This window comes from Arachis hypogaea, chromosome 3 (genome assembly GCF_003086295.3).
Source record: "Arachis hypogaea cultivar Tifrunner chromosome 3, arahy.Tifrunner.gnm2.J5K5, whole genome shotgun sequence".
Taxonomy (NCBI): Eukaryota; Viridiplantae; Streptophyta; class Magnoliopsida; order Fabales; family Fabaceae; genus Arachis; species Arachis hypogaea.
Genome location: NC_092038.1, coordinates 47,614,328 through 47,635,132, shown reverse-complemented (window position 1 = coordinate 47,635,132; position 20,805 = coordinate 47,614,328). Strand labels below are relative to the sequence as shown.

Here is a 20,805-nt window from a genome sequence, read left to right as displayed (position 1 = left end):
TTCTTGAAATTTTGATTGATGAATTTAATGCTTTATGCTTCCTTTATGCTTAATTTCTTGTTTATTATTGGTTTTGTGAATAGTTGGTTATAGTTTCCATGTTTCCTTTGCAATTTAGAGTCATAATGTCCAACATTTAGTGGTAATTCTTGGGGAGTTAGTTGACTCTTGTTTCTATTAAAGCTAGCTTTTTATCAACTAATTTGGTAAGTTAGCTAGGACTTATGGATTGAGGTCAATTATGCTTGCTTGACTTACTCCTCGATGTTTGGGGTTAACTAGGTGAGACTAACTCATGATAATTACCATAGTTGTGGTTATAGCCATGATAGGATTCCTTGGATTCTCAATTCCCAAGTCAAGGTTCTTTTATGCATCTATAGCAATTTTCACTAATTTTAATCTTGTTTCCCTTTCTGCTTGCTTTAATTACAACTTTGATCATCTCTTAGTTCTTTAGTTTCTTAGTTCTTTTAATCTTTAGCTCTTTGATTTGGAAACCACCCCTTTTTGTCCTTAACAACTGAAAGCGTAACACTTCCAATTGCATCCTAGGGAGAACGACCCGAGGTTTAATTACTCTTGGATTATAATTGATTTGAATATTACATTTGATTGTGAGAGTTTATTGTTGGTTTGGACTATGCTACCAATGATTTGATTCATGCTTTGATTGACTCCAAACCATACAAGAACTCTCGTTCATCAGCATTCAACCACTTCAAAAGCTCCTCGAGGGTTATCTTAGAGGCCATATCCTTCACGTCAGAAGTAACCCAGTTATAACGGTCTACGGGAGCTCTCGGAATGGGATGCTGCGCCATGCCTACAGTGGGGGCACCACTTAAAGTTAAACTCAAGAGGTCAGCACATCGGAAAAAAGAACTGATGCTACGTTCTGCTACGACTCTACTGTACACTAATCTACGATCAATTAGAGGCCGAAATCGATGGACTTAATGGTAACCCCCTCTAAACTACCTAATAGTGATGCACTAAACGCAGGCGAGACTGACCATCAACAACAGAAGAAAATAGCGCAATAATGGTGGAAGAAGCAAGAACAGAACCATAATCATCCATAAGGGTAAAAGCCGTAGAAACTTACCATGAAATTATGGAAAAAGTAAGAACGAATCCCAGAGAAAGCACAACAAAGCTTGCGAAGGTCAGAGACAAGAAAGGGAAAAATGATAGTAGAGGCAGAGGATGGGAGAAGTATGAAAGAATGAAAAGTGCCAGAGGAAAATACAGGGTAGTAACTGACCCTGGGAAGCACAAAAACCAAGGACAAAATGGGATTTTTACCCGAGTTTCAAATCAGACATAATGAGCATTAAATACTCAGCACGAGAATCGAGGCGATGTTTCTAAGAACGGGCAAAAGCCACGCGCTTTGGTGGCACAGACTCCATCACGGATTCTCGACCTCGTGAGAACTCGACTGGCGAAGGCAAGTAGTCCAAACATGCCAGCTACGAGCTATGCCATATCTGGCACTTTGGGGGCACTATTCCAACTCAACCTATCAGCGACCCAGGTCCGGACTTGAGCGGCCGACCCGATGGGTCACGCAACCCGAGCCAAAAGGAGACCTGCCTTCCCCTCCTCATCCACGTGGAGCCTAGACAGCTAGTAGAAGCTTTCAGGAAGGTGGGCCTAGCCATAAAGGACCCACCCGAGTACGGATTATAAGAGGGGAGGGACCTACCCCTCCCCAGAGGCACATCACCTACTCTAACCCTAAACTGCCACCTCTCATACGGATACTGACTTAAGCGTCGAAGTCCTTGCATGTGACCCCACCACATCGTCACCCCGTGGATCCCAGCACACAACCTCCTCCAGACTCGCAGCTCGCGCCCAGGTCCTAATCCTTTCAAGTCTCTGCTTAGCATCAATTCGTCTCGATCCACCGCGTATCCGAGCAAACGAACAGTAAAATCTATTTACAACTTTAAACCATTATTTTTGAGTTTTTTTTTTGGAAAAAAAAAAGAAAACCCTTTTCCCGACACTTATAACATATGCTGCAAGAGACTTTAGTCGTTTTTAACCAACCCATATATATATATATATATATATATATATATATATATATATATATATATGCCACAATTCTATTATATTCAAATTTCAAAGGGAACTAGTGTGAGCACCAACATTCTAGATTCATATCAACATTCCTTCTAAACTTTTATTCCATGATCTGCAACCTGCAGTACAAGTACTATTCCCATTTATTGCATTAGTGTCATGAGCAAGTACATTCAAATACACAACTTAACATTATCTCCTCTACTAATATACGATGAATTAAAAGTTGGTGAATTTCTTTTCTTTCAAGCTTTCGACGGTCTCCTTGAGGCTCACTTCCAAAGGAATAAATTCAAGTCCCAAGCTCTTTGCCCTTTCTTTTGAAACTTGATATGTTGGCACATACGGCTTATCATCGGCGGGCCTGATAACAATGATAATACGGGGAAAATGATATTATAAACAATCCCGTTAGGTAACCAACAGAGGATTTAACCAATAACAAGCCAACAAACATTTTGAATTACACTCCATACTAATTGATTGTTATTAGTTAGTAATTATTTAAATTTTATTTTTTAAAAATATAAAATTAATGATTATTAATTACAGTTCTTTAAAGTTGGCTAATTAAAAATTGTTTATATATACTTTTCCTATTATAAAATCAACAAAAGAAAATTAGAATTGTTTAAATTTTGTAGATGTGGAACAACAAAAGTGGACAAAAAACATCATATAGTACATGTATGCAATGAATTACGGAATTTTGTACGAATAGTCTACAAATTAGGAAATTCTTTTAAATATAAAATAGCTACTAGCTTTCAGAAAAACATAGTTACTATAAGATCTGTCTTTTAAGGAAAGAGAGAAATAGAAGTCAGATACAGATCCTTCAACTTGCATAATAAAAAACACGGTAAGAAAAGGGAATAATAAAACCTTAGAAGATCAGAGTTATAACACCAACTATTAAGAGTTGAGACACTGCACGCTGAGTGGCTAACAGTAATATCAGAAATCACATGACCTTACAGATTTTAAATTTAACTTTGAAACAATATTGAATTAAAACAAGAGTACTACACCACAGCCCTCACCCCACCGCACCCCACCCCATCCCCATTAAGAGAAAAAAAAAAAAAAGGGACAAACCAACCAATCTATGATAATATTGTAGGGCCTCATGTAAGTAAAAAGCAAAATATTGTGCATTGTCATATCACAAGAACTTACGAACAGAATAGACTAGAAGGAACCTTATATGTGGTATCCTACTAACATTACAACTATTCCCACGCCCATATAGTTGTACTAGTTCTAAGAGTTCCGTGCCAAACTTTCTAGAACTTTGGAATTACATTTTAGATTGATAATAAATAAACCTATAATGAAATCAACGATGAATCTTTTAATAAGTTTTAAGTTTTCAATCAGACAATAAAAGCTTCAAAAGAAATTGATTCAGCAAACATGGAATTGTATGCATTCTTGAAGGTAATCAAATAATTAAACTTACCTCTCTGGAAGGGGTAATGCTGGGTATAAATCACGTAAAATTTTCACGAACTCTGAGAAATGTACTACTCTCTCTACCAAACAATATCTCCCACTAGCTGAAGGAATTTCATACGCCTGAATATGAGCATTTGCAACATCTTTCACATTGACCCATCCAAAAGTAGCATTTGGAAATGTCTGTGCACCTGTATCAAGGAGGTGAAGGATTTTCCTCTATTAAGCACATGGAGAGGTCTTGTCAATGGAAAAACAAAAATATTTGAACAACAAAGGAACAACTAATATTCAGAAAATAACTAAATATACAACCAACAACACATTGAAGAAATAAAGGAAATATCAAGAGAGCAAGTAAAAGAAATGCTAAGACAATTATTCAAGTTAAAAATGTTTAGGACTCTGATTAATAATGAGATTAGGAGGGGGGGGGGGAGATAGGATCCGAATGTATTACATGGGTGAGGTACAGAGGTATTGGGAAGGAGAAGGAGGAGGAGAATATATTCTCAACTCAACAAGTGATATGATTAAATTCACATACTATATATAAACTTTTATAACCCTCCTTCAGATATTCTTTTCTGATTTTTATTTCCAGGTTTTTATTTCCGTTTCTCAATTTGCTTAATAAAAAAGATGTAGTTGACTTAAGTAGTATCAAACTCATTTGATACAGATGAAGCATTGCAGAAACTAGAATTTTCAAAATTACCATTAATTACATTCAAAACTGCAGCAGCACTTGTGTTAAGTACTGGTTGCAAAAGAGGCCCAATCACCATTGCTGGGTTAATAGTGACGATGTCAATGTTGTTTTCTTTTGCAAATTTCCAGGCAGCATCTTCAGCCAATGTCTTTGAAAGAACATACCACATCTGAAAAAATAAATAATGGTATATGTAAGCCAGAAAATAAAGGGAAGATGGGAAATGGCAAGCAAATTGAGCTTCTATAGCATATCATCAAACAACTATTACATTGGTTGGACACAAAAAGTATAGGATAAGGAAAGGCTTTCACATAAAAGGTTAGGTGAAACCACAAGCCTCCAGGAGGAATAACAGTGGAAATAGATTATACCTACCAAGAGATCCCTTTTGGATTTGAGCCCATTGATATGAGAAAACAGTTCATATGAGTCAACTATGCTAGTTAGTGCATAAAAGATTAAAACTCCAAGCTGTTTCTAAATAATACTAGTACCAAAAACAATAAAAGCAGATAACAAAGCTCACTGGATCATCTATGCATTAAAATTGCTGGGGCAGAGTCTCGAATTTACACGGGATTGATTTATTCATATAAATCAAAATCCAGTTAAAACACAAAATAAAATAAAACTTATTAGTCTTTGATTTTCTTGATGGTAGATAATGACTCACATTTTGGGAAGAACTTTCGATGGTAGATGTTCCTCATTATTGTGTCTTTCCTTCTCTTAACATATTTCTTCCATTACATAATTCTCCTATTTACAATTTGTTATACTATCCAAGATTCCGTTTTCATGGGACAACCATTTTCTTTTAACACAGTTTAGGACAGGGGAAATTTTGAATTTGTAAATATTGACAATATGACTAGATGGAGAAAAAATGTTGCATGCCTTTAACAAACCACAAGGGTTGATTGAAAGCTAGAGAACTAAACATCTCAGTATATTGGTACATCACTAAAATTAGAGCAAGAAAATGGGGTGGTAAATAATTTAATATTATGAATAAAACATGAAAATAAGACGTGTGTGTGTGTGTATATATATATATATATATATATATATATATATATATATATATATATATATATATATATAGAGAGAGAGAGAGAGAGAGAGAGAGAGAGAGAGAGAGAGAATGATAGATAGAGAGACAGGGAGAGAAAGTAGAGTCAACGGTTCAAGAACACATAAAACTAGTTGTTATTCCTATGAATGTGTAGAAGTGTTAACAGGTGTTAAAGACTCTTCCTCTCACAAAACCTATCTCAAGTCCAACCTAATCTGCCAAAAGTTGCCAATCCCTATACCTCCACAATAAGTTTTATTAAGGCCCAACTAAATCTAGAAGTTTCTATCAGATTAGTGATTGGAGGTAGCCTTATAATTTCTCATTTGGTGTCAATCAAGATGATAAGTGTGCATGAATTCAAAGTAGAACATGAGGTACAACAAAAGCTGAAATTTTGAGAATAATTCAAAGAGTTCATTAAAGAAATCACAAAGGGAAAAAAGTTATAGGAGGGGAAACAAAATGGTAATATGGGAAGTTTTATAAGGGAGTAATTGGGGTTTCATGGTGAGTATAGTATTGGTGACTGGAATCTTACAGGAAAACCTTATGACATCTGAAACATAGCTTTAAGCTGACATAATTTATTTCTTTTTACTAAGCACACAATCCGATAAAAAGAGTAACAAGGACTACAAAGATACCTCAAGAGAGAACTTTAACACCAAACATAGAGTGGGGACTGTAAGTACTCAGGATAGGTTTAGCAATTAAAATTAGTTCTTGTTGAATTAAAAATGATTTGCCCTTACAGCAAATAATAATAGTGGTGGGAAGACAATGTTCAAGAGAAGGCTAACAATAAAATAGAGCAATGCGAAATCTTGACATACCTACAACTGCATAAACCAGAAAAGTATCAATATGCTAATAAAATACTGACATGAAAATTGCAGTTAGCCAGGTAAATCCAGAGCATTTGAGGGATAATATCAATACAATCCTTACTCAAGGGAAGAGGAAGTAAAAGCAAAATATTTAGACCAATTATGTTAAAGAATTTTGTTGAATCACATAATATAGGACTTCCATCAAAAGCAAAATACATTACTCAGAAACAAAATTCAAACAATTCTTCACTTTTCCCTTAATGAGAAATTTATAATTATTAAACTATTTATGCTACTTTCTATCCCAGGTCAAGAGATTTAAATATCTTGATTGTGTTAATCCATACGATTCAAATGGGCAGGTCAAAGTAGAGGAGTGTCTGACCAAAAAAATATCTTTAAAATTTAAGAGTAAAGTTTATTGGATTGCCACCAGCTATGAACACTGGCCGAAATGAGGATGAATTAGTGGTCCTACAAGAATGGACAGAATAATGAAAGAGCGCATAAGATGGTGAAACCTTAGGAGGTTTAGGCATATGGGGTGAAGACCAGTCCGGTCACGAGGATATGGAAGTTAAACCAGTCGCTAGGGTTTGAAAGAGACCTAAGAAGACTCCCAATGAGGTTAGTTAAGAGAGATTCGAGTATAATGATCTAATAATACCCATGACAGATCGCAACAATGTATCACAGCTAATTCCAGTTCTACTAATTTGGCCTAATTGGGCTAATATGATAACAAATTTGAAGCTCAAAAGTGCTTTGGAGACAGAGCCAAATACCTTCGACTCCCTACAGAAATTTGGATCGGAAAACCAAGTCTCATCGACTACTACTTCAGGAGTCCGAGGCCTTCCATCATATGAAACTGCAGCCATTGAAGAAGTTAAAACCACACGCTTCACAGACGGCGATTTCACACATGATTGAAGAACATTTAGGGTTCCTTTCAGCGCCGGATCCAATAATTCAGCCTGAAGAAACACAAAAAGGAAATGCAATGTCATGAAAAGAAGAGAAGAATCAAAGATAGAAATGCACGATAATGGAAGGAGCCCTAACCTGTGGATCCTTGACATCATGATAAAAGGGAGATGCAGTATGAAAGACACCATCACAGCCTTGAACGACGGCGTCGAAAGAACCTGCTTCTAGAAGATTCGCCTTGAACAACTGAAGCCTCTCCTTGGCGCCCTCAAGCTTAGTCAAGTGGTCTACCTTTCTCGGATCATCTGCATGTTTTTTAAGAGAAACACATTTTGAAGAGAAAAATAAATAAGTAAATAAAAAAAAAGTTGTGATGGTACGCACTTGTGTCACGGACGGTGGCCTTGACAGTGTAACCGCGATCAAGAAGAAACTTGACGATCCATGAAGCAATGTAACCGGAAGCACCGGTGACGCACACTAACTTGCCGGCGCCGCTGCTCATTTTAGAATCTTTCCTTCGCTACTCGCTCCTCCTTTGCTGCTTTCTGTGCTTAAGAGTTCGCACCTTGAGTTCAATTGCAATACTTAACAAGGAGTCACACTTGGGCTCCTTATATAGCTGCAACAAGTGCAAAGTCTTAAACCCCACTTTATGTCTTAACTACTCAATCACCAATCACCATGACGCATGTGCTTACCTGAGTCACCTCTATCATTATCAATAGTCTATTTTGTTCTTCCATTTATTCAAGGTAGGTGTAAAATAAGGACAAATTATTGTGCTTATTAGATGTGGCTATTTTTTTTTTTATTATGGAAGAAGATTGGTGGATAATTAATGTGTTTCTTTTTTATATGAATTAATTTTTTTTATTTTGAGTAACAAATCGGACCCTCAGTTTTCTAGGAATAAAGAATTTCAGGGTTAGATTTCATGGTGTTACAAATGTGAAAGATTAAATTTATATTTTTTAAAAAAATTAAAATAAAAAAACTCAAATTTAACCTCTAAATTTGTATTTTTTTAAAATAAATTAAAAACCACAAATCTAATCCTCAAATTTATGGTATCAACAAAAAAATTATTCAAAACACCACAAATCTGTGGTATTCATACAAACAAAAAATACATAAACTTTTCACCTTATTAAAAAACACCACTATTATCCCATATTAAAAATACAAAGCAATTAGATGTACTATATTTTTATAAATGATTGATTTATTAAATATAAATTAAAAATTACTATAAAAAATATTAATAGATTATAATAAATATAATTGTGTTATATATACAAATTTTTTTGACAACTAAATCCAACCAAGTTAGTCTAATCCCAATAAAATCTATTTTTGCATAATAAAGAGATATTTCGCATGTCATGCACTCTAATATGAAAAATAATTTCTCTCTCTTCGTCAAAACTACAACAAAAAAATTTTGAGAGGCGAAGTCTCGTATAAAGAAAGGGTGCAATATTCCTCGTAAATCTCAATTTTTCTTTATAAATTATATAGAAATTTTAATTTAGTCTCCAAAAATGTTTAGTTCAGTCTCTTTTATATTAGAAAATTAATTTTTGACCCACCCTAAAGTTTATTCTAGCTTCGCCACTGAAAATTTCAAACCACTCTCAAAATCTCTCAAAAATCTCTATGAAAATTCAAGAAAAATCTTCGTGCTAGTTTGAAATCTTCAACAAGAAACACCGCGAAAAGAGACAAAAGATTATTGGAGGTACTCTGAAACTAATCGTTCATTTTGTTCACTTTTCTCTTTTGCGAAATACTAAATAGTCTTATTTCTATATATTTAGTAGATTTCGTTTGTGTTCTCTCGATAAAGTATAAATTTTGGTGCATATTTGATTTTGTTTTTGCATTGTTAACTTCAGGTATAATTTGATTTTTAGTTCTTTTGTTGGTGTAAATCACCATGGTCATTCTACACTTCTTGAATGTGTTTTGATGAAAAATGAGGATATTCAATCATTTAAATAGTTATTTAAATGTTGACTTCATTGCAAGAGAATAAAAGCTTTTAAAAGCATTCTTACTAATCAATGTGCATTGATGCAAAGTGCTATTGAGACTTGTATGCCAGCAACAACTCATAGGTGGTTTATTTGGCATATTATAAAGAAGATTCTATAGAAATTGAATAGCTACAAAAGACATGAAGAAATTGAATAAGAGATGAATCGTGTTATTTGGAACTCATTTACAAAAGATGTATTTGATAGAATATAGAATGATTTTCTTATGAAGCATGGTGTTGGAAACAATAAGTGGCTTTCAGGTAAGGGTGGCTTTATTAGAATTAATTGATGTTGTTTTTAGTGTGTTGGATATTTATGTATTCTGCTTCTGTAATAAAGCTGTGAACCTGTATACGTTTCGGTGCATTTAGTTTCTAATTTACGTATTTTATCCATTTTCAGAACTTTTTGAAGATCGTCATTTTTGGGCTAGGATGAGAAACACACAAAGGAGCGACATCATGCATGCTTTTTTTAACAAGTTTATTATGAGCAATAGCTCATTGATCTAATTTGTGAAATAATATAATAATTGCCTAAGAAGTAGAGAGCAAAAAGAGAGAGAATCTAATGTTACATATTTTCATACTATTATACCTTGTGCAATAAAATCATCAATAGAAGCTCAATTTCAGCATGTGTTTACTCATGAGAAGTTCAGAAAAGTTCAAACACAATTTAGAGAAAAGGTGAATTATATCACAAGATTAACAGAGTCCGCTCTAGGTTTTATGACATATGAAGTTGTAGAACAGGTTTCAAACTCAACATTCAATAAGTTTATCGTTACATATGACACGATATTATATGAAGTAAAATGCTAGTGCTTATTATTTGAATCAAGAAAGATATTGTCTCGTCGTTTTTTGAGTGTGTTAAGCTTTGAATAAGTAGATAAAGTGGCACCAAGAAATATATTAGAATGATGGAATAAGAATGTCAAGAGGAGGCACACATATATCAAGAGTAGCCATGATGAACCTTTATTGGAGCCAAGAAATAGGAGATTTGATGATTTGGTGATTTGCTCACAAAATATTTGTGAATTTACATCAGAACTTGAGGAATTCATTGTGATTCTGTACCACTCTTATGATAATGTGATAGATGAGATGCAAGAATATAAAGCCAAAAGTAAAGAAAAATATTTGTTATCGCATGAAAATATTTTCTTGGATGATATTAATGATCTTCAAAACCTGTCATGTGTGAGAACAAGAAGACGTCTCAAAATAGATTTGGATCAAATACTGAAAAATAAACTACAAATGTATTAAACAAAAAGAAAAAGAATACTCTAGGTGAGGTAAAATTGATGTGCTTTAATTAGGTAAAATTGTCTTTGTGCATATTAATAGTTGTGCTGATATATTATTTACCTTTTAGATGGTGGACCAGTGATGCAGTTAAATTTCAGCTTCTATCATGGACAAATTATGAATTATCAGTTCAAAAATTCAAGGAAATTTGATTGCTTTCTTGGTGTTTATTTGAATGATTTTTGGTGTTTCGTTGTAAGCATTTCGGTGCAATTTAGTTACTGTTTTTATTATATAATGAAAATGAGGTTTACTTTTTAAATTGTATTGTGTTGTTCCATTTACCAAGTCACTGTGGCTTTGAATTTACTTTTTTCGATTGTTTTATGGTAACAAGTTTCAGGTGTGTCAATGTGAACAAATTTCAATATAGCTGTTGTTTTTTTAATATATTAAATTTAATAATTGTGAATCTAGATTCAAAATTAACAAGATTCTAATATAGTACAAACTGGTTTATAAAAGTTTAATATGGCAAAAGAATTTATCAAAAGCTTTGGAATAAATATTTACAAAAAGACAAAAGATGCGTTTGGTTTAACTAAACAGCATGCAAAACAATAAATACTTGAAAATTCTTTCAGTTTACAATATTCAACCTATTTACTTTCTGTATCTCGTGATGAAAAAACCTACAGAAAAGACTTGATATTGCAATGAATGACTTTCGAGAGTCTTGTGGCTTCAGATTTTGCAATAGCTTGATCTCTTAATTTATTTATTTTGCCAAAGAGAACCACTGAAGCATATCCACTAGAAGAAAAATGCTGGGTACCATTGGATTTACCATCGGATTTACCATAAAAAATAATAAAATGATATAAATCTTGCCAGTAAATGTTTACCCTCGAATTTATTTTGTCCGACAGTAATTACCGTCGGATTTTGTGACAGATTACTAGCTCAGGAAATGGACTGGTTGCCGTCAGATTTTTCAACGGTAATATTGGCGCCAAAATATGTTGTTTTGCTCCATGTTACCGTCAGATTATTCCGATGGTAATTCCAACGGTAATGTCATTTTATTTAATTTTTTGAACTTAGAAATAAATTGTCAATTTTAATTTTAAATTTAATTTTTTTTCACATACTTAGTGCTCAACTCATAATAATAAAGAATTTTTATTTAAAATAAGAAATAATACAATATGCAAATTAAATAAAAGCCAAGTACACCAAATAAATGTATGAAACAATAAAACAAAAACCTAATATCTACAGATCTAAGTAGTTGTCGTCGTCAGTTCCGTGACCCTGAGTCGGCAATGCAGGAGGCAATGACGATGTCCGTGTGCAACCAGTGCTATTGGTGCCACCTGCACTAGGACCACTGCCATCAGCAGTGGTGCTGCCACCAGCAGGACTGATGCTAGTAGCATGCATCTGAGCTTGGTACACCTCCATCTGAGCTTCCAAACTTTGCATCTGCTCTAGTAACTCCCTAAACTCCAGCCTAAGCTCATCTATAGACGTCACACTGGTGAGCATCTCCTGATATCTCTCCCGATAATCGTTAAGCTCCTGAGCCTGCTGGTGAAGACTACGCTGGAGCTCCTACACATGGAGCCTCAAATCCACGCCGTTCTCAGGCTGGATGGCTCGAGTGGTGGTGGAGCCTGATGACGGCCTCAACATCGAGGTGCAGAGACTGTTGGGGAAGAATGACCCATCCTGTATTTGGGGTTTGTGTACAGGGTTGAAGTGGTCTCGTGCCAAATCGCATCGGGGTCGACGAATGAGGTCGCAGATCCATCGGTGGCGTCCTCCTCACTTTGCTAATATTTCTAAGTCGCAGCCTCCAGTCTCTGTGTGTAGGACTCCTGTGCAATTAACACAAGTTACTGTGAGATTAGTAAGCTAAGATAGATATATAGTTAATATCTAATAATTTTATAGCAGAAGATAATCAAACGTATGTTACTCACATAATGGTCCTGATACCGCTGATAAGCAAATCTCGCTTTGCTCTCTTTCAGCATGTGGGTGTATTTGAAGGTTTCCACCAATGTGGCCTGCGGTTTAACGACTTCAACTACACAAGTTGCTTTGAAATACAAAATTATTATAATTCCTAGTAATGATATGCAAAATAGATAACATAATGAAGTTATTAACAATATTAAAGGAACTACATACCAGGCTAGCCTTCGTCTTCATGAAGGTCGCCGAGCCGCTGGTGTACTTTGACGACCTCTTCGATGCCCTATCAGCTCGGTTTGTGAGACACCGATGCCTAAACCCCGCATTGGCCTCCTAATAAGCAAACATGCCCTTCTTTACCTCTGGTCATAGCCAGCGCGTCTATTGGTCCTAGCTGTGGCGAACATCATCCAGCATCTGTTGGAGCCGCCGACCCATCCTATAGTCGAATATCATCCGGATGGCCAGGTCGTGCTTAGCATCCCAAATGAAGTGTAGTTGCAACAAAGAAGCTTTAAATTCAATTGGACAAGATAGAGAATATAAACTAGCTGGAAAGAATTAAAATAGAAACAATGAAAGTAATTGTCGCCCATTTTTCAAACCAGTGCTGCCTGGTCTCAGCGGGAATCTTCGTGTAGCTGGGCTAGGGCTGGTGGTACATCAGCTTGATGACATTTGTTATATCCTGAGTACACATGTTCGGGTTTGACAAAAACCTAACAACAACTCACAAAAAAGAATAATCCTAAATCCACTAAACAGGAATCAATTTTAAAGAGATCTTAGCAACAACAGAAATCATAATTAATAAAACTAGAAAACAATAACTAGCATCATTCCAAATCAACCTAAATCCACTAAATAGGAATCAATTTTCAAAAAATCTCAGTAATAACATGAACCATAATCAATAAAACTAAAAAATAATAACCAGCAACATTTCAAATCAACCTAAATCCACTAGACAAGAATCAAATTTTCAGGAAATCTCAGTAACAACAGGAACTATAATCAATAAAATTAGAAAATAATAACCAGCAACATTCCAAATCAACCTAAATATACTAAACAGGAATTAATTTTCAGGAAATCTTAGCAATAATAGGAATCATAATCAATAAAACTAGAAAATAATAACCAGCAGCATTCAAAATCAACCTAAATTTACAAAATAGGAATCAATTTTTATGAAATTTCAACAACAACAGGAATCATAATCAATAAAACTAGAAAATAATAAATAGAAAAAATACATGAGCATTGAACGTGATACTTACCCCATGCTGCCATCAGGCCAAATGCGCAATTGTACAATGCTAGGTGGTAGAGAGGCATCAACTGCTGCCTCACTATCATGGCTGGACTTTGGGGATACAACATTTGTCACTGGACTCGGTGTCGTCGCCATAAACGGCGGCACGTAGTTGGGGTTAGGGACCATGATGAACGGCTGGTCTGCTAAACCATAACCTGTGGTGTGACCGGGGTGGTTCAAGTAAAGGAAAATGATCCAGAAGTCCCCGGGGCTCCTGGAGGAAACCCTCCCTATACCCGATCAAGGTTGGTCGGTTGCGACCACGACCGGCAACCTGATCCGTAGCACCCCTTCCTGTTATCATGTCTGCATGGATCAAAACTAGCAGTAGCATAGTCAATGAACATCTTTCAGACAATGTAAAAAAACTCCAGCAACAATAGTCAGCAATTCAGTTTAATAATCGAAACACTTTTCAAAGTTCAAATTCAAAATTAAAATAAGAAAAAGCAACTCAACAATGAACAAAACCTCATCATATTCATAAACTCAAATTCAGCCATCTTCAAATACGTATAAAAATGCAGTCTCCATACTCATCATATACATCATCTAACCAGGTTTACATAAGAAAAAGGAAAAGACAATTAAATAGAAAACAAAGATTTTTCACTCTACTAACAAAATCTGTTAGGATAATGTTTCATTCAATATATAGTTTACATACATGTGGATATAATCTATTAAAAGAAAAATAGTTGGATATAAATAACCAGACATAAACACCCATCTCCACTTTCATCAAACAGAAGAATAGGTTAAACTAGTTTTCTTTTTCAAATATGCATCCTTATTAAGCAACATATGCTTTAATATAACTTTATTTCTCAATCATTTTTGGATCTATTAAAATATACAGCTTGACAATTTTTTCAATTTACAACAAAACATTTTAACCTAATATAGAGATTTCAATTAACAAAATAAAGTATAATCTAATCAAATTTCAACATGCATCAGCATTAAGCATACAAGTTTCTATTTTTAATATTCGAATTTGAATCGTTACCATTGTTGTAGAGGCAGAATCAAATCAAAGAGGACAAGCTGGGAGTGGCAGTGATGGTGGCAATGACGAGCAAATACCAGAGAGGTGAAGTTGGGAAGCGACAGATGTGGCTCTATAGTGCGGCGCGGTGATTTGAAGAGCAGAGAAGATTAACGGTGAAGTGACAAGAAGAGAAGAGGAGAAAAAGCAGAACAAAAAGGTCGTTGAGGGTGGATGGGCTAATGGCGACAGAGAGGGGGCTGTGGTGGTGGTGGTGTCGGTGGTGGCAGAGGGTAGTTTTGGGAAAAAGGAAGGAGATGGTGGTTTTGGTGGTTAAGTGAGAGAGGGAGTGAATCTGAATCAGGGGGAAGAGGGTTTGTGTTTTAAAATTATGTCCCAGTTACTATTGTATTTACCGTCCAACGGTAAAACTTTGTGGGTCACTCAGACGCATTGTTTCACTAATTGGCTTTACTGTCGGAAAAATCTGCTGATAAATCCGATGGTAAAGAATGCGCCACTTTATTTTTGTTTCCCTCCAAATATTACCATCGGATTCCAAAATTCGTCCATAATTACTAAACCTTACGAATTCGACGCCATTACCAATAGTAAATCTGACGAAAATCTCGCTGCTAATGTCTGATGCTAAATCCAACGGTACTCAACATTTTTCTTGTAGTGATTCATGTCTGAAACAATCAACTTTCTTTTTGCAATTGAAAGAAATTCATTAATCTGTGTTAATTTAGAAGTAGAGAACCATCTATGTTTAATGATACTTACCTATTTCTAATTTTTTCATGGGTATTTTTTTTTATCTTTTTGGGATCAATTGTCTTCAACCATTTCATGACATATATTCCGTAATTCCAACTAATAAACAAAAATAAAATAACACAAGAAAATATGTTTAATAGGACAATAACAAAAAGTGACAGTAAAATATATTAAATAACACTACAATAGCAAAGAATAATATAAAGATCGATACTTTGTTCGTTGACCACTAATTAAAATATATGGTGCTTCAATGCCTTCTTGATTGTCTATTAAAGGTTTTTCTCCAGTATACACTATCATTTATGATATCATCAAGCTCTGAAAAGCACGGAAAGCCAAATATAAGAAGCAATACAAATCAATTTTAGATTAGAAAATGTGATCAAAACATGTGCACGTTATTTCATACAGAATTGCAATGAAATTATTTAATGATTACAATGCACATACTTAATTCAAAACATGCACACAAACAAGAGAATTGATAAAGAAAACAGAAATATATATTATGTAAACAACTTACAATGTAACACCCTACCACATAGAGTTTTACACTTAAGTCATAAATCAGAGGTGGCGAGGTATTACGATATCTAAAAACAAAAAAGGTATATAAGTGTAATTGAAAGAAATTGTAACTAGGAGCCCTGAAGATGAAGCTAAACAAAAATATAACAGAAAATCATGTCACTCACGTTCGGTAAGCATGAAAAAGATAACAAAGAACAAACGGAAAGGATAGCATATATATAAAGAATAGAATTTTAAAAGATACAGATATCCAAGCTCCAGACTTGACATGCGAAGCTAAGGCCGGTCAGAGTATACATATACATACATATAACCCAAAATGTGTTTACCAAAATATAGAATATAAACCCTGTTTCTCCAAGTCAACCTCTAAGAGGGATAAAATACAAATATACACAAAGTAGAGAATCTATATACATATATAAATACATAGTATAAAACACAAAGCCCAAAGCAGATATTTGTTTCAGCAGAGCCTCCAGTATGCTCAGCTAGGTGTCTCGCGTCCTATATCTAAAAAACAATATATCTATGGAATGAGAACCGGGGAATCTCAACATGGTAATGGTGTTAGCATAGGTAATATATAAGGTCTCGGGAAAGCCAAAGGCATTCTCAAAACTCTGACCCTCAGATTCAAACTTAAATCTTATTCTAAACCAGAAGTTTTGGCATTCTATATAAGGGATTCCAAATTCTATCTAATTCTTCACTTTCTACCTTCTCAACGCCCTAATTAAAGGTGAAACAACTCTCATTATACCTCCACCAAAAGAGGGTCTCTCAAAGATATATACACATACAAATTAAACAAAGAAAACACAGATAGAGTACAAGTACAAGAAGTAAAATCAAGAAGTAGATAAACATGGCTAAGTAGCTAGGCAAACCAAAAAATGCATACTCAAACAAAACATACAAATGCATATGATGAATGCCTGTCCTATGCCTGATGAGTCTCATTTATCGATTATATAGCCAAACCCAACACGTCCAATAGCTAACCATTTGACAGACTCTCTGTGCGCATATCCCCAAACTCAAAAATATCCATGGAAAAAATCCCAAGTTCATATATATATTTGCCCATGGAGTAACTGGTGCACGAAATTAACTCCGCAATATTCGCACAGATAGACCGACAAGTGCACCGGGTCGTCCAAGTAATAACTCAGGTGAGTGAGGGTCGATCCCACAGAGATTGTTGGGTTGATCAAGCAATGGCTATCTTGTAGATCTTAGTCAGGCGGATAGAAGAGATAGTTGTTGTGGAAATACGCATAAAAACAGAATAAATAAAGTATTACTCAATAGGTGTGAATTCAATGATAAGAGGACGGTTGAGGCTTCGAAGATGCTTCCTCCTTCTAGATCAACTTTTCTCACTGTGTACTTCAACTTCTGATGATTCATTTCATGGTAGGCTATAAATGACTAATGCCAGGTCAGTGGTCATCAATCTCCTCTGCTTCAGATCAAACATTAGGTCAGTGGTCATCCAATCTGAACGGGGGTGAAGCTTCTGTAGTCCATTTCCTTGGTGATCCTACTCAAAACGCCACAGACAAGGTTGGATCTTCCAGATCAGAGAATGCTGCTCCATGATTCTAGCCTATATCACAAAGGCCCTAATCGCCCCGTACCTTGGCTAAACTGATGTCTCCAAGTCCCCAACAAAGTCGTGGATTAGCCGTCTAAAAGATGTATAATCAAGCTTGTGGTTCAATACTATCCCGTCAAGGACTCGCAAGAACCCATGTAAAATAGGGATGACGGTCAAGTTACACTCCAAATTCATTAGGATGAAGAACGAAGATACATCTTAGAATGGAATCAAACATAGATTGGAATAGAACAATGATATTATTAATCCATAAGAATCAGCAGAGCTCCTAACCTTAACTTAGGAGGTTAGTGACTCAAAGCTTATAAAAAATAATAATGTATCCAAAAATATGACATAAGCTGAGGTAGAAGATCCTAAACATGGTTGATTTTCCCCTTTATATACTAATCTAATAACTAAAAAGTACAAAAATATGATAGAATGGTCTTGTAGTGCGAAAATCCATTTCCTGGGCCCATTTGGTGAGTGTTTGGGCTGAACTTGGGGTGATTCCACGAGTTGGTACTCCCTTTGGGGCGTTGGACACCTGCTTTGCTCTCCCTTTCAGGCGTTGGACACCAGCTGCTCCTTTTTGGGCGTCCAACGCCAGGAATGAAGTTGGTGATTGGCGTTGAACGCCAGGTTTGGACAGGCTCCTTAGAAAAAAAAGCATAGATCATTATATATTGCGAGAAAGCTCTGGAAGTTAGCTTTCCAATGCCATTAAGAACGCATCATTTAGACCTCTGTAGCTCCAGAAATGCTTGTTTGAATGCACAGAGGTCAGATCCTGACAGCATTTGCTACACTTTCCTTGCCTCTGAATCGGACTTTGCCAAAACTCCTCAATTTCAGCCAGAATTTATCTGAAATCATATGAAAACACACAAACTCAAAGTAGAATCCAAAAAAGTGAATTTTACACTAAAAACTATGAAAATATAATAAAACTTAATCAAAACATAACAAAAACTATATGAAAATGATGCCAAAAAGCGTATAAAATATCCGCTCATCAATAATCCAAGAAGTTAAAGTGTCTGATCACATCTTGAGACAGAGAGTTAAAGTGGTGACAAGCTACTGCTTTCACCCATAGAAACTCGTGTCTCAGATAGTTTTTAAATACATAAGTCATGTAAATATTTCAATCATAATTGTTCAATGTTAACATCATTCTCCATCATGTCTCATTCATCACTGCTAATATCTCACCAAGTCAAGCATTCACTTCTTAAATCATCTTCGATACCAAAACTAGCTCCATCACCACATCTATAATATTCTATAGCCTAGAACATAGACATTGGACCTTAAACAGAGTTTTCAGAGGTTTGAAAAACTAGAGGAATGGTTGGTAGTTCAAAATTTGTGAATTTTCAACAAATCAGTAGTTTTAGAAAGTCATAAACTTGCCTGGAAGGTCGAACAGTTAAAACCAAAGTTTAGTGAAAAATAGGTCATCATGCATACGCATGGTACTGTGCGTACTCACACGCCAGACAAAATTCCCCTCACATGCGTATGTATTATAGTGTGCATACGCACGCACCAGACAACTTTTCCAGCTTGTGCGTACGCATCATGGTGTGTGTACGCACAACTTGCAAAATTTTCTGGGTGTGCGTATGTACACCCCCTCGTGCATATGCACGAGTCTCCATTTTGTTCTGGTCCATATGTGCGCGTGCGTATGCACGCATGCCAGATTTCCTGGCTTTTAACATTTTTCTGCGGAATCTTGCTCTTAGATCAAAACTTCAAATGCGCATAACTTTTTTTTTTTATCAAAATTCATTTTTAGTCCGTTCTTCGAATGTCATAGACTTCAGAAATCCAATTTTTATTCAAAACAAGTTTTACAAAATTTGAGGTTCCGGAAGCCAAGTTATGATTTTGGTTTCTCATAATTAATATATAATATTGCGTGAAAACTTCAGTTAGTTGCCTTAGGATAAGCTTGAATGTTTAAATGGTTGGCTTTGATGAAATTGAGGTATATGTATATATGTAATAAATTTGACAGTGAAATGGGTGGACTTGATGCAATTATTGTTTATATGTAGGTATGAGATGAGTATATATATTAAAACAACTTTATTTTTATTGTATAAATACAGTTATATAATATAATTTTCATTTATTTACAACAAGAACTCATGATGCGGTGCTCCACAAGAACGATATCACACATATTTAGCAAAATGAGTGACGAGAAGAAAGTTTTTGTCGACAAAATGAGATTTGGTGCTATGAGGCATATCCCAAATTTTAATGTCACACATAAACTGCTAAAGAACTGACCCATTCCTTTGATTTGTATAACAGCTTCCTGGACACACGGTACGAAGAAATCAAGATCACTCCTGCCAAGATAAGGAATGCCCTTGTTTTAAATGCAATCGATAAAAATTCCTTTTGTAATCTATTCTATTAATGAAATTTTGGTGTTATTTTTACATTACTTTTATGTTTTTAAAATATTTTTAGTGGTGTTGTAGGGGAATTACTTTTTCCAGAGAAAATTACCTACAAAGAAATCAATGAAGAGAAAAAGAAATTTGTTGAAATCTTCAAAGGATCTTTTTTGTTATTGCTGACAAAGTATTTAATTAAAATGAGTATAAACAAACTTGAAAATCAAATGAAATTCGCGAGGACATTCATACTGTTAATCCCCAAAAATGCTTTTTGTTGCCAACAACAAGAAGTAAAATTTTTTTCGGTTCACATGCAACTAATTTTTCATGTGAACACTATACAAGAATGGAATTGGGTTGTTCATGTGCTCAACTTCCTCATCAAAAGAATCAGAAGTTACAAAATGAAAAATAAATATGCAATTGATGGGTGTCTTTTTTCCCTCATGATTATATATGTTCATGAATCCAAATACACGGATAGCCTAGTGGATAGAATACCTGGAGCACCATAGGTGGCGCATTGGACAAGGAAAAGGTTAGTTAAGAAGATAGAACGTGAGGCAAATGATAAAATGGTAACTTAAAATAAATAATTTTCTTGAATTTTGGTGTAATTATTTGTAATTATATATTGTGTTAATTAAATAAGTTTCTATTTTAGGGCCTCATAAAAAAAGCACAGCTGAAGGAAGAAACGAAAGAAGAAAAGAAAGGTAAAAAGAAGGAAAAGAAGCAAGAATAGAAGAAACCTATTATATTGGATTATT

The 20,805-nt window shown here is 34.9% G+C and overlaps 1 protein-coding gene across 1 annotated transcript; it reads right to left on the bottom strand.

Annotated features, from left to right (window-relative positions):
- Window positions 1–2,171: 2,171 nt before the first annotated feature.
- LOC112790514 (cinnamoyl-CoA reductase CAD2) lies at window positions 2,172–7,852 on the bottom strand. The gene is made up of 6 exons (XM_025832952.2): window positions 7,493–7,852; window positions 7,244–7,413; window positions 6,964–7,155; window positions 4,274–4,436; window positions 3,560–3,746; window positions 2,172–2,461 (listed from the first exon to the last, which is right to left on the bottom strand). The coding sequence occupies exons 1-6, from the start codon at window positions 7,611–7,613 to the stop codon at window positions 2,317–2,319; spliced, it is 978 nt and encodes a 325-aa protein (XP_025688737.1). The 5' UTR covers window positions 7,614–7,852; the 3' UTR covers window positions 2,172–2,316.
- Window positions 7,853–20,805: the final 12,953 nt, after the last annotated feature.